At 37.0% G+C, this 16,048-nt stretch overlaps 1 protein-coding gene across 1 annotated transcript in view; it reads left to right on the forward strand.

Moving 5' to 3' along the window:
- The window catches only part of LOC124607156 (superoxide dismutase [Cu-Zn]-like), a 56,698-nt gene extending 44,242 nt beyond the window's left edge, over positions 1 to 12,456 (forward strand). The window contains exons 3-4 of the mRNA XM_047139370.1: positions 4,659 to 4,846; positions 12,265 to 12,456. Coding sequence (XP_046995326.1) covers positions 4,659 to 4,846; positions 12,265 to 12,372 — 296 coding nt within the window. The 3' untranslated portion in view covers positions 12,373 to 12,456. The remainder of the gene's footprint in view (positions 1 to 4,658; positions 4,847 to 12,264) is intronic.
- The last annotated feature ends 3,592 nt before the right edge of the window (positions 12,457 to 16,048 follow it).

Here is a 16,048-nt window from a genome sequence, read left to right on the forward strand (position 1 = left end):
AATGTGGTTTCGCAACAGGCGGCAACCTTCTATGACTGTGGGATACAAAAGCTTGTGCACCGACTTAACAAATGTTTGTATAACGGGGCTGGTTATGTCGAAAAATAACAAATAATACAGTTAATAAGATGTAACTGATGTTTTCTAGATAAATGTTCTATTTAAGGACTGTGAGCCATTGTATCTTTACTTTTCGAAATGCCTCATATATTGTGAACAGCAACGGTCCTACGATACTCCCCTGCGGCACACCTTAGATCACTCTTACTTCGGAAGACTTCTCTCCGTTGAGAATGACATGCTGCATTCTGTTGTCTAGGAACTCTTCCATCCAATCACACAATTGGTCTGATAGTCCATATGTTCTTACTTTGTTCATTAAACAACTGTGGGGAAATGTATCAAACACCTTGCGGAAGTCAAGAAACATGGCATCTACCTGGGAATCCAAGTGCTTTAAAAAAGCAAAATGCGTCTGTTCTAAATAAAAGATTATCACAGTAGCAAAAGACAGGAAACATTCCAATATTACTACAATATTTTTGTGATATTAAAATTATTCCATTTAGAATATTATATAACATGTAATTTGTGGTATACTGTGTACATAGTTAAGTATGGCAGCAATTTTTTTTGTGTTTTACGAAAATAATTATCTGTAAACTTTAATTTTGCCATTGGACACAAGCAGTTGTACTTCTCTGTCTATAGATGCTTGGGATGACGCATCACAACTTGCTGTGCCAGACGACAAAGCATATCTTTTTTTTTCCAATATTGGCACCTCACAGTGGAAGTCGTGGTGGTGGGGGCCTATTTCTCTTTGCTGCCCCTACCCCCTTAAATAAATTTTACAAACTGTTCGGCATCTACATCTTTCTGCATACACCACACTGGGCATTTGCAATCGGCAATGCTGCAATCTCTATCTGTGCCTCTACATTGCATGGCCCAACATCATTCATGGATTCAGCTAGTATTCTGTGTGTGCAAGATCAATTAGGAAATAATTTCCCACATTATCATACACTCATTGTATGAGTGTTTGCCTTACAATATGAATCAAGCTGTTTCTTGTCTTTCTTTTTTTCTTCTACCCTTTTTTCCTTTACTCTTTCTTCTTTTATTATTTCTGCAGCAACTTCTTCTAGTGGCTTGCATATCCACTTCTGCAGAACTTTATCGAAGTTTACAGTCTGTGATTACATGTTCTGCAGATCTTTATTGAAATTTACAGTATGTGATTACATGTTACTTTCTGAATAACAAATCTTTAAAATAAGATGACTGGTTCTGAACATCAAAACTCAACTGACTGCAATCTGAACTCGGTTGACAACACTGCAACTTCTCATTGTATTTGCTAGAGTGCTTAAAAGTTCGTATTTCAAAACTTAATTAAATTAATACACTTCATAAAAATGTTCTCCAACAGTTAATTGAAACTGGTTCAAAATGTATTAAATTTAATAGTTTGCAGATTAACTCTTTTGCACTGAACTTTTACTTTCCGTCATATATTGTTCTAGGAAAATTAAAAACATGGTAACAGAGATGCATTGCTTAGCAGTAGGTGCTGTCAAACTTATTTAAATCTTAATTAAATACAAAGACATCTATAAGTGTAAAATTATCACTGAGTGGCCTCTAAACTCATCTGCATGCATGTTTCTTCTCTAAAGGTACACCATCTGAGTCATTAATAATGCATCACTTACTTTGACTCAGTTGGGTATAGCTCAGATAGATTTCAAAATCGGAACTGTTGGAGTATATTTGTGCACCTAGATCGCTGAAACATGTCACTTTTAAGATCACTCCACAAGTGCCATGAAGTTAGCGGTATGAGTGCCAAACAGCCAGTTGCAGCACAGCAACAAAAGCCAGTTCCGGTGTCAATACTACCATGCTGCCGGCTTCTATGCAAACATTCTATGTTAGTGCGTGACCCTGCTTCTGTATAACTGTAAACTATAGTTTCTGTTTCTTAAAGAATGTCACCAAAACGACGTTCACCAAGCAACAGTCTGTTGAGACATGGAGTGCCATTAAATAGTCAGACTTTGGAATTGCTATGAAGGATTCGCGAGTTTTACAAACAAGAAAAAGAATTTGTTTCTGTTCATGGGCATGCATCGATTTCTGCTGATCAAGTTTTAGAGTGTACCTTGAAAACTCAAAGAGCTGTTAAAAGGAAAAGGCTGCTGCTTCAAGACTTGCAAGATATTAAAGTAAAGAGTGTGTAACAAAGCCCCTGTGGAGAAAACTGTGCGTTTTTAAATAATATTGGAAAGAAAAAAAGCAGCCTGGTCCAGTTCCAGATCTTGATTTCCTCCAAACTGATGCAATTCATCAACACATTTATGGATATTGTTGCAGGAAAGAATACCCCAGAATATCAAAGTTTGCTAATTTCTTTAAAACAGTCTGAACTTTTCTCAGAGGGGGAAATGTCGCTTAAAATGGTGTTACAAAGTATGAGATGTAAAAAGTTAGATAGACAAAAACTGTTACCATACTCGAAAAGGTCATGTCATTGCGACTCATGGAATTTTCTTACACAAAATTGTAGGTAAGGATATGCATTCAATTATATGGGTACATGAATGTGGATCAATGCTGGAGAATCATGTGATAAATGCTGGGCAGATGATACTCTGAATAGCAGCAGTCATCAGCCATTGGGAAGAGGATCCTGATTAATTGTGGCCCATGCAGGTTCTTCAAATGTTTTTGTGCTTGAAGGACTTTTAGTTATTCAGTCAAGAAAACCTGTGACTATCACGAGAATTTGGACTGCCAATGATTTCTGCAGTGGCTGAAAAATTTATTGTTCAATTTTAATGTTCCGACAGTGCTTGTAATGGATGATACACCTTACCATTCTGTGATTTTAGACAAAACTCCAACAACTAGTCACCGCAAAGAAACTACGGTGCAGTGGTTGCAGGCAAGAGACATTGCTGCAGGCACGAGCATGACAAAGCTGCTGTTATAGTCACTTGTAAAACAAAACGCCTGTGACGCCTAGGTGAAACTGCAGGGGAATAGCGCCTTGTGGTAATTAGGCTATCATATTATTGTGGAAGTGGAAAGGCTGCTATGTGAAGGTCCTTCTATAGTAGAAGCCATCTCATGGAGGAAGAAAGTAGACCATGTTGGTGAACTCATAAGAGAAACACAGACTATAGATGGAATCATAAATGAGAGTGAACAATTAATGATTTCTCTTACTGATTGATGACAGTTTTGGCATCGATTCCAATGATAGTGAAGGAGAACTGGATGGAATTGTGTCACTGACACTGTAAATTGGTGAGCGTAAATATATACAGAATTAAATCTTTCTCCCTGCAACCAAGCAGGTATGCATCTTTTGCTTTATTTTATTCTACGATTGTGGATAGCTTGTTCTTCGGGATGCTTTGGTCTACATTATTATATGACATTTTATATGCAGATATTATGGTAACAATCGAAATGACTTCTCGTAGACATTTCATTCATTGTGGGTGTTTTTTCTCTCCCGGCTTCATATACTATCAAATGCTTTATCTCCATTGTCATTCTCTCCATTGTTAGAAAAATGATTCTTTGTTGTACCTATGTATACATTTTGTGACAGCTTATATACCCATTGACTGTAGGCTACATTTACAAAACATACTTTGAAGCTGTGGGCATGTTCGGTGGCAGCTATTGCAATCCTGCAATCACAGTATGGCCAACTGCATGCAAGCTGTCAAGTGACAAGGTTCGCCCCTCCAGGCACAGGTTTGCACCATGTTTTAAATAGACTGGTTTCAACCAAATTTTGAACATAGATTCCTTACTGTCAGGCAACAATTGTCGTGGTAGTAAGCACCACCTATCATAGTTAATGAGATATGATGTCATAAACACTGAGATGCCTGAAAAACTGCCACATTGTTCTTGATGTTTAAATTTGTTATTTATTTGCTAACTCTATTCACAACATATTTTGCTGACAGTATCCACATTGCTACTGAATATTAACTACAGAAGTATTGCCCGGCACGGAGCTGAAAAGTTATGACATCATTAATACTGATATATGTGCAAAAAATTCCACATCATGCATGAAGTTTTAATACATTCATTTTGTACTACTAAGACACGTCTACAGTCGAGTCAACTTAAGGAAAGATTTGGCATCTGGCAGCATTTTTGACAGCTTTTAACTATAAATTGAAACAGCTGTAGGTGAAAATTGTCATCTATAGAGCTAAAAAGAAGAGGTCTGCTCCTAGAGATGTTTATAAAATCATGTTGTAGACAAGCGAAGCAGCTGTGCCCAAGGTACAGAAGCTGTCCGGAATCATGTTTCTTAATTTGGATACTATTCTTCCACATTTGTACATTATGCGTATTTCTTTGTACAACTGTGTCATAATTTCAAATGTTTTCAGGAATATATGAAATGATTTTTTTTTCAATTATTCACTACAGACACAGTTACTTTTTGTTTTCCTTTCTAATAGAAAATTGGCAAAATGAATACCCAGACAATGCCGGGTTTGTCAGGTAGTTTTGATATAAATGATACACGAACATTAATAGAATATCCAATAAGATATTAAACTATATGTGATATTTTGTACCATGTTATTGTTATATTGTAAACATTGTGCCAACAGGATGCACAAGTGCTGGACCACATTACAATCCTTTAGCAAAGGACCATGGAGGACCAGATGATGCAGACCGACACATTGGTGACCTTGGAAATGTTACAGCAGATGAAGATGGTGTAGCTAAAGTGTGCATATCTGACAAGCTAATCTCTCTGACAGGGAAACACAGCATTATTGGAAGAACTTTAGTGGTGAGGCCATTGTTATGGCAATATATTCTTTACATTTTATTATATGTGTTCAAATACATACATCTAATTTCAAAGCTAATATCAATTATTTGTTCTTTGAGATTGCTTTGTGTCGTGTGCCACCATATGTAACTACTAGCTGAAAAAGGCGACCTACTTCACTTCGTCTTTATTTCAGTTTGTTTCGTGGCAACATTCCAGATGATTCAAGAACATCATAAAAATGAACAATCATTTAATGTCAGTATTTTTCACTCAAAAAACTCTCAAATATTCAAAAATACTATTAAGTTCTTTTAAATCCTCTAAGTATTCAACACAACCATAGTATGAAATAAAGTACTGTGTCAGCCACTTATCCATTTCTTTGTAGGATGCCGAGAACCTTCCAAAACATTCATAAGTGTTTGAGAATGTTAAAAGAAAACACAGAAACTTTCTAGAACATTGCAGAATGTTCTAAAACAGTCCAGAGCATTTGAAAATGTTAAGTAATGCTTGAGGATAATATGGAATGCACTGAAGTGTCGTAGAACAGTTGAGAACATTTTAGAAAATTTGAAAAGATTCATTGACATTAAAAAAATATTCATTACAGCTTGAGAACAATGTAGATAAATCTCGAATTTTTCCCTGTGCAATATGTGGGTTTGGACAAAAAAATGGGAACACCAAAAGAGCAACACATTACTATGCATAATATAGTGTAGGAAAACTCTTGGCATTCAAAACAGATTCCATTCATCTCAGAATAAATAAATACACATCCTGTATAGATTTCAAGGAAATCTTATACAATTTTTCCTGCAAAATAGTGACAAGTTCAGATAATGGTGATGGAAGTGGCTAGTGATCACACACCCTTCTCTCCAAAGTAGACAACATAGGTACAATAATATTGATGACCAGGGGAGATGTAGCAATTCATTCTCATGCTCACAGAACTAGGGGCCAAGGATATGCAACAATTCATCCTCAAACTCACAAAATCAGTCCTGGACAATGTGAGCTGTATGAGGAGGAACCTTGTTATCTTGGAACACATGATAACCATTTCGGAACAAATATTGTACCATGGGATTGACAGTTGTCAGTCAAAATGGTCACATAATTCTTGGCAGTAATCCAACCTAGCAGAGTAACCATGGGGCCCATGGAACACTGTGACACAGCGACCCAAATCATTACCAGTTCCCTGCCATGTTTCACTTGTGAGACATAAATTTGGTCAGAAGTTGGAAACAAGTGTGGAGCAAGACACATCTGACCAAACAACTTTTTTCCATCATTCCATAGTCCATATTTTATTGCCTTGACACCCGTTTTCCTGTTAACAGGCATTTGCATCACTTATGTGTGGTATTGGAATCCTAGCTCCTCGTCCAATTCCCTGCTTATGGAGTTCCCTCCATGTTGTTTTTGTGCTGAAAGGGTTCACGAGTGCGACTTTTAAGTTCTACAGTGACTTTTGCAGCCACCCTTGTATTTTTCATTGTATTCCTCTTCAGTGAACGCCTGTCAAAATAACTCAACCACATTGTGACTTATCGGATGATGTTTCCCACTTTCTCTGAGTGTAGTATAAATCTTTGGTGTGGGGCCTCCTGAAACAGCAGACACTTCGGCTACGTTAGTTACAGGAGTAAATCCACTAAAGGAGTACCAACAATTAGCTCACGTTCAAATTCACTTAGCTTCAACATAATGCACTCACAACTAGACAGAACACTGTCCTACTGCCTGACACTTGTAATGTGTTGAGGGCATTGCACAGGTGCCATTCGTGGTCAAATACGACTATGCATACATGCTTAGCTAGCATCTCCATTTATGTTCAGTGTCCATTCCTCATGGTGTTTCCATGTTTTTGTCCAATTCTTGTACAATAATGTGAAAAGAGATAGATGATGTCATGGTGACAACCACAGCATGATAGCAATCACTTGAAACATCCATAGCCGTGCGGTCTAAGGTGCCTTGACACGGTTTGCGCGGCTCCTCCTTTCGAAGGTTCGAGTCATTCCTCAGGCATGGGTGTGTGTGTTGTCCGTAGCATAAGTTAGATTACATATTGTGTAAGCCTAGGGACCGATGACCTCAGCAGTTTGGTTCCAAAGGAACTTAACCACTAAACAAACAAACATCCACAACCACAACAGGTACCACCACACAACCACTATCTTGAAACAGTTTGAAAGATTATAGAACATTTTCGAACATTCTGAAAGGAACTTGATGTCTAGGTTCTTCATGACTTCCCATGGGAAATTCATTGGTGCAATGCCCTCTTTTCGACACCCCTATCTTCAAAACCAGCCCCTGCTGTTCCAAATCGAAAAATTCTTCATGGGTGGGGGGATCGAGGGCTACCATAGTGTATAACTACCCTGGGGATGAGGTATTTAAAAGTAATTAATATTTAGTTAATTGTGGTGAAGGACAATTTCCAGATATTAGCAGTCCAGTGTCGGTGTTGACAGGCCCAGGTGAGATGTAGAGCTTTGTATCGTGCACTCGTCAAGGGTACACGTGTGGGCCTTTGACTCTGAAAGCCCATATCGATGATGTTTCATTGAATGGTTCACACCCTGACACTTGTTGGTAGCTCAGCAATGAAATCTTAAGCAATTTGTGGAAGGATTGCACTTCTGTCACATTGAACGATTCTCTACAGTCATCATTGGTCCTGTTGTTGAAGGATATTTTTCTGGCTGCAGTAACATTGGAAATTTGATGTTTTACCGGATTCCTGAGATTCATGGTACACTCGTGAAATGGTCGTACAGGAAAATCCCCATTTCATCACTACCTTGGAGATGCTGTGTCTCATTGCTCGTGCGCTGACTATAACACCACATTCAAAGTCACTTAAATCTTGAAAATCTGCCATTGCAGCAGCAGTAACTGATCCACCATCTGCACCAGACACTTGTTGTCTTCATTAGCCTCTGTGTAAAGTAATTATGAGAAAAGTGCCTATCATAAGAATAAACAGCAACACAAAAGCATATTTAATAAAATATTGGACCCAGGTACTTTAAAAAAGACTCTTGATTCAGTGTTCAAAGAAATCAGTATGCCAGTGAAATGAAGGACAAGATGGAAAGACAAAAATAAATTGTTTAAATGATTAATGGAAAATCTCATATGTGATGTGAAACAAATACTAACAAAGAGATAGAGGGGCTGGCCAGTACTTACCTCAGCTCAGTACAGCAGATAGATACACATAAAACACAACCGGTTGTGTTTTATGTGTATCTATCGGCTGTACTGAGCTGAGGTAAGTACTGGCCAGCCCCTCTATCTCTTTGTTAAAATAAATTGTTTGCAATAAAATTAACTGTATAATAGTATTCAGACCCATAATTTTTTATCACAGTATTTTATACTTTCGTCATTGCATACCTTACAGATGTGTGTTGAATATGTACATAAAAAATGTGGAATAAATGATATGTCATGGTGTAGACAGAATACTGCAACATAGAGGAATTGCTGGATAAGGTGATCCACTTACCACCCCTGCCAACATGTGGCAATTATATACAGCAGTGGATCAGTCGGCTGTGCATGCCAATCTTCATGGGGCAGAAAACAATCTGTGTATCATGTCATAACAGTGTCATGCAGCATCCAGCCACAATCTTTGGGGTCAGAGTCTAGACACCACCAGAATGCCCTTGGAATTCTGTGAACCTGTGTGAATCTTTGCTAGGTTGCTGCCAGCTGTAGGCAGCATAGTCACAAGAATGCTGTGCTGTCGCCAGATGACTGCCAGAGAGCTGTCTCAGTAGTATCTGGGGCTTTATGCTCGAGTGCCTCACAGCACTAAGCACAGAGACACTGAGGATCAATGTTGGCCTGCACACAAAGGGTGAGGGTGCACCTGTGTCTGCTCCAGCTTGATGTACCAATAAAGAATTTTACTGCACTCTATCTATATTATACAGCCACTCTAACTTTTGGCAGACCGAGATCTCCCTCAGAGCTGTTCTCACCACTGACAGACTCCTGTCTCTCTTGCCCCAGTGATCAAACCCACAATGCGTTAAACCATCCCGACACACTGAAGCAATGTTCCCTCACCATACAACCATGGACCAAAGAACTGGCCAATTACAGGTAACTTATTCCATATGTTAAAGCAGGAGGTGGAGCATTTATTAAAAACTGATAAACTTTTTAATTTTTTTTATGGATGAGATGTCTTTAATGTAAAGTTTGATAGCTCTAATGACCACGTTACAGGATTTGGCGACATGGATTATATATGTACAGCTATGGTTTCCAATAGTGTGATAGTCACGATGATTAATGGCATCTTTTCAAATTTTAAGCAACCATTTTTTAAAGGATTACTACGATCCATCCATTTAACTCATATTTTGTGATGGTGTCAAAAGACACAATTTTGTGGATTGGAGGCATGGACAGAGAATCACACCAGTTGCTAAGAGCATGAAGAGAGAAATATCTAGTTTTGTTATGACACCCCACATTTGATATTACAGTATAAGAAAATTTATTCAGGTATAACGTTCACATATCAGATTGAGGGAAGGCTGATATTGCTTCATGGAAGATATTTCTCAGCTCCTCTCAAGTGACAGCGAAACAAAGAACAAATTAACCCTCAAGCTCACTAAAAAACATCTGTCCAACTGCCAGCTTTTTCAAAACTGAAAGTGAGCACTGCAGTTTCCGTGTTGAGTCATACAGTGGCAGCTGGTGTCGACAGATTTGTAACTTGTGGCACTGTACCATCACCTGCTACTGCGGACTTTTGCTGAACAGTTAACATTTTATATCTTTAATTCACATAATATTGAAGGGCTTGTGTCTTTAAGGAACTGTTACACTGGCTAAAGACATGTGGAAGTATAAAGGCATTACATTCATGGAAGTTTGTAGATTGTCATGAAAAAGGTTGTTCCTCTACAATTTATGTATTTATTTATCTTTATGCATCCAAGGATTGTCTCACAATGATATAGGATTTATGTAGTTCCTGTGCAACAAAAATTTTAGGCAACAACATTTCAGGGGACGTGGGTGGGTGACTGGAACTGGAAAACTGCACAGTGGAACACTGGATTGCTCATTGGTGGAACATTGGACCACAGAGGGTTAATATTAAGTGGACATGAAATTTTGAGCATGTAATTTAAAGATTTGGCTTTCCCTTTATCTTTATTTCGACACTGAAGTGATATAAGGAAGGTAGTGTAGAAGTCCAGATCCATTGTTTATTTTCAATGTTCAATTTTGCATGAGACCAGAACGCTCAGAAAGTTATTCTGCCAATCTCCAACTGGAAGTTGTAGCTGTTTAACTGATTTTTCTTGTAGATGGACATATATATCCTGTGTGCAGTGGGCAATGAAATTCAACCTTGGCCACAACTCCCTACACAAATGAAATTCAAGGTAAATATTCTCACTTTGTCTTGCAGGTAGTACGTTAGTGTCTGTCTATCTGCTGTAGGAGACATTAAAATTCTCCTTGCCGTACTGACACAGTATGTTACTGTGAATGGAGTCATCAACAGATTTAGAAATCACATCAGCCAAGATCCAGTGAAATGTGTTGGGACCCTTGCTGTACATGTATATTAATGACTTGGCAGACAATAGTAACCTCAGACATTTTGCAAGTGATGCAGTTATCTGCAGTGAAACACAGTTTGCAGAAAGCTGCACAAATATTAATTGATACCTTGAGTGGTGCAAATATTGTCAGTTTGTTTTAAATGTCGATAAATGTAAAAGTTGTGTGCATGCATGCAAACACACACACAGTACAAAAATTTATTTGTTCAACCCATCTTAGAAAATTGTCAAAATGTTTGGAGCCCATACCAAAAAGGATCTTTAAGAGGATACTGAATGTATCAAAGATGGGCAGTTTAAGTAATATTTTTCTTATGCTCCGTACATCTGTGGAGCAGAGAAAGCAGAAAGAAGTACAAGGTAAAGTAATCCCAGCCATACTTTTTACAGTTTTTTGTAGATTTTGGATGTAGATGTAGTAATTGTTGTTACATTGCCATTATAGTCACAAATTCCTAATTTCTTCTCTAGCAGAACCCAAAAGGACAGTGGGGGCAAAATGACAAGGCACAGTGTCTCAAGGCATATCCTGAATGTCAGATTAATGCTGTATCTCGTGAGGAGCATTGGGGCAGCACAGTGTCTAAATGCCACTTTTTGTTGACATCACAGTCACACAGTTGAACATGTCTGCTGATATGGCTAAGGGACAACTGTGACTTATAGCTTTTGCTGCCAAATTTAATTCCTTTGGTATAGACCATTTTGTACTTTTAAGCTCTATTTGTAATTAAATTATTATTCAACTTTGACCCATCTTTTACATTTGTTCCCTACAAGGTGTTTTACAGACGAACCCTTTTCAGTTTTTTTCGTATTATAGAATTTGAAACTCAATTCGCAGACATGAATTTCACAGAGTAGGATGGCATAATTATCGTAACGAAAAAAGTTTTAAAGAATAAATTTCTAAGCACTGTGAAGTACAAAATATTTGTAACTTTTTAATGTAATTGGTAGCCAAGTGCACAGCATAACAGTTTTGTGATCAAAAAGTCAGTGGTTTGAATCTCCAGAGTAATAACATTCTGTTTTTTATTTTATTGTATATTTATTAACAAATTGAAATGTTAATTATGAACACAGAATTAATAAAATTAACATTCTTTTATTTTGAATAAGTAATTACATGAAAATTCCAGTATTCTCAATAAATAAAAATTTCCTTCACAATTGCCTAACATCAAATACAAAATAAAATACTTTTTTCTTTCAAGAGATGGAGCAGTATTATTGATGTACAGGTTTTCTTTTAACAACAAGGCATTTCACATGTCTGTATCAAATTTTAATTTATCTTCATATGACCAGTAATTAAAAATAGAAAGATTTTATTTTTATTAAAAAGTTGTGGTTCAGTATTTGTAAATTAAGATTTCTATTTATAAATATGGAATTTAAATAAAATAAAAAAATATTGCTACTACCAAGGCTGGAATTGTGTACTTTACAGTCAAAACACTTCTGCACCACACACTCAGGGTTACTGACAACTGTAATAAATTACAAATGTTTTGTACTCAATATTGTTCAGAAATCTTATAATCTTGAAAAGTAATGTTTTTGAGAGCTGAGTCATACTGCTTTATGGAACTCATATTTTTGTAGGCTCTCTAGATATCCTGATGACGGGTGTCCCACCACTTCCATAATCGTAATGAACATTGTATGTCTGACAGTGGCACTTTCAAATGAACGTACAAAGACCTGTTAATAAATGAAACACACTCATTATTTTTAGTCATATGCAGTAATGTAAGTGTTGTCTCTCTGGGACATTTGCCATTATTACATTACATCTTGCAGGTCCATGCAGATCCTGACGATCTTGGGAAAGGTGGTCATCCTCTAAGCAGAACTACAGGCAATTCTGGAGCCCGAGTGGCATGTGGAATTATTGGCTTAGCCAAATAAATGTAATTTTTATTTTACTGAAATAATGCTGTCTTGCTAAATAAGTGTAATGTTACAGTTCCTCAAATAAATAAGAACAACTTTATGAGACGAAACACTGAGTTTAAATATAATATCTACTTGATTAAACAACTACTGAAAGACTAAACTAGTGACTAGTAATAGTAATTGGGCGATACATTTATGAAAACTTTGTAATAAATGAAATCCACATGTTCCATATGTGCAAATGTTATTGTAGATGTTAAGATTGGTTGTAGTGGAAGTATATAGAGTTTGTTTTACACCTAATATGGTTAATGTATAGAATTAAGAAGTGAATTTGCAAAACGCATCTAACTGTTAAAGGCAGAATTTTGTTTCCTGTTGCAATTGTTACACGTCAAATAAATATCACTGTTAGAACCACAAACGGGAATGCATTGTGCAAATAATACAGTTCCACAAGATTCTCACACCATGGTTTATGAGAATTCATTTTGATTGGTTGGTGATGGTAGCACTAATTTCGTTATGTTCTTTCCTTATTTACAAGAAAATTAGCATTGTCTCACATTTGTGTACACATCTTTACATTTTCTCATTTGCATCTCTGTTACTGCCTTTCGCCAAAACTAGCGATCTGAGATGTGAAACATTAAAACAAACAGGCTATAAATATAGAGTGAGACAATACTAAAATACCTGTTATTAATCCTAGCAATACCAATGAATTTTCAATAACCTATCACCAACAGAGAGGGGGGGGGGGGGGGAGTGACGCCTTAAAAAAAATCATTAATTGTTGTTGACTTTTTTAACAAATTTAAAGAGATAGTGGTGAGTAAGTAGGGTTCATAATATGAAAATATTTTTTAATGCTCATAGTTATTGAATAGGACATTTGTTGCAAAGTCACATTTACTGGGGGAGGGGGGGGGGGTTGTTAATGAACACCTCAATCTGACTTAAATATTTGAATTGAAATAACTGAAAAATTTAAAACAAACAGAATAATCTGGTAGAAGAATCACTGACAACATCTTCTTCTTTTTTAAATTTTGAAATGAAGTAGATGGCTAGATTACTATACTTACAGAAAGTAGGCCTATTGCTTTTGTATCGTATAATTTGTTGGTGCAAGGCAGTTCTCTAATGAAAGTCTTTCAAATGTTCAGTTGATTAGAAGATTATGTGGCAGCTTGCCTCTTTGTGCCAGGACAGTCTGGTTGGGACTGATATGTTACTAACCTACACAGGTTATTTCCTGTGTTGTCTTTTTGAAAGCATTAGTTGAGCAATACAGATTTCAGTAATAATTGATAGCATTCAATATACGTCAAGCATACTTCATACACTACAAATACACATTTTGGTGGACTATTCTCTCATTATCAGTTTAACAAAACTCAGCTCATGTGACTAAAACACTAAAAAAAACTCTAAAACATGTTCTCAGAATTCATTTTAAAAAAGCACATTGGACTTTAGGCCCTCATTTTAAATTAAAATCATCTGCTTCTGTCCCATCATGAAACAACAGTGCACCAGCCGATGTCCTCTTCGTCAGTTACGGGCATCAACTGTGTGTACTTCACTCTCCTCCTGATTTCAGCAGCTCATGATTAGTGTTGCTGCTTCTAGACAGGGCTCTGGGTTTGTTTCCCGGTCAGGTTGACGATTTTCTATTAATTGAACTGGATGGCCTCTTTAAAGATGTCCGCATCAAAACTGGTATCAATGAGTGTGATGCGGTTGTGGCAATAATGATTAACAAAGTACAAAGGACAACTTAAGAAAGATACATCTATTCAGTAAACTAGATAAAAAGTCAGTAGTGTCATATCTAGGTGAGGAACTTGAAACTTTCAGCACAGGACAGGAGCATGTAGAGGAACTATAGCTCAAATTTAAAAGAATAGTGGACCATGCACGGGATAGATATGTATGCAGTAGAGCAGTTCGCAATGGGAGGGATCCTCCATGGTATACAGTCGCTGTAAGGAAACTTCTAAAGAAACAGAGCTGGCTGCATAATAGGTGTAAAACAAAGCACAAAACTATAGACAGAGAGGTGAAACACATTTGGCTGTCATGAGATGCAAGCTGTATTTCAATCTGCCACATAATCTTGTAATCAACTGAACATTTGAAAGACTTTCATTAGAGAACTGCCTTGCACCAACAAACTGTAGGGGAGAAGCCTTCAGTGACTACCGTAGCAGAATATTGTCAGATGATGAATATTGTCAGATGATCTTTCACAAAACCCGAAGAAATTCTGGCCTTGTGTAAAGGCTGTTAGTGGCACCAATGTCCAGTCCCTAGTGAATGAGACAGGAAACTGAAACAAGATAACAAAGTAAAAGCTGAAATGCTTAACTATGTTTTCAAATGTTCCTTTACAAAGGAAAATCCAAGAGACTTGCTGCATTGCAATACTGTACCACTGAAAAGATGAGTGAAATAATTATTAGTGTCAGTGGAGTGTGTAACACCTGAAATCATTAAAATTGAATAAAGCTCCAAGGTCCAATGGAATCCCTATCAGCTCTATACTGAAACTGCCGCTGAATTAGCTTCTCTTCTGACTGTAATGTGTCATAGATCACTTGAACATAAAACCATGCCCAATAGTTGAAAAAAGCACAGGTCACACCTGTCTACAAGAGGGGTAGTTAAGTGATCCACAAAACTACCATCCAATAACCTTATTCGATTTGTTGTACAATCTTAGAACATATTCTGAGCCCAAACATAATGAGGTATCTCGAGCAGAATGACCTAATCCATGCCAACCAGCATGGATTCTGAAAACTTCGATCATCTGAGACCCCTCTCACACTTTTCTCACATAACATACTAAAACCTTGGATCAAAGCAGTCAGGTAGATGCAGTATTTCTTGATTTCCAAAAACTGGGTGACTCAGTACCACACCTATGCTTATTTTCAAAAGTATGATCATATGAGATGTCAAGTGAAATTTGTGACTGGGTTGAGAACTTTTTGGTAGGGAGGATGCTCAGTACGTTATCTCGGATGAGGAGTCACGGTCAGATCTAGACGTAACTTTGGGTGTGCCCCAGGGAAGGGCGTTGGGATGTGTTATTCATGTTGTTTATTAATGATTTGATGGACATTATTAGTAGTAACCTCAAGACTTTTTGCAGATGATGCAGTTATCTATAAGAATATACTGGCTGAAAAAAGTTGCATAAATATTCAGTCAGACCTTGATAAGGTTTTAAAGTAGTGGTACAGGGATTGGCAACTTGCTTTAAATGTCCAAAAATATAAAATTATGCATTTTACAAAATGAAAAAACACACAAGGTGTATACACTCTGGAAAATCTGGGAAAAAGATGGGAATTTTTTCATCCGGGAGAAAACCGGGAAAAACCTGGGAATTTTTAAGAATTCCGGGAATTTTTCGTTGTATTAGTTTTCAGTTAAATTTTTGTAGTTTTTACTGGTAATAACATACTCTAACAAAGACTTTTACTTTAGCCTGTTACTGCAATATAACACTGCAGCAGTAAAACATAAACAAGGAAAAAAAATTATAAAACTTCAGTTGCAAAGGAAATGCGCAACAAAACACAATGCACACAAAAGCATCTGCCAACAGCAAAATGTGTCAAAGCCTTTAGGATAAAGACTATGCAATGTTTCATAACAACAACCTGCTTCCGAT

The sequence above is a fragment of the Schistocerca americana genome, chromosome 3 (genome assembly GCF_021461395.2).
Source record: "Schistocerca americana isolate TAMUIC-IGC-003095 chromosome 3, iqSchAmer2.1, whole genome shotgun sequence".
Taxonomy (NCBI): Eukaryota; Metazoa; Arthropoda; class Insecta; order Orthoptera; family Acrididae; genus Schistocerca; species Schistocerca americana.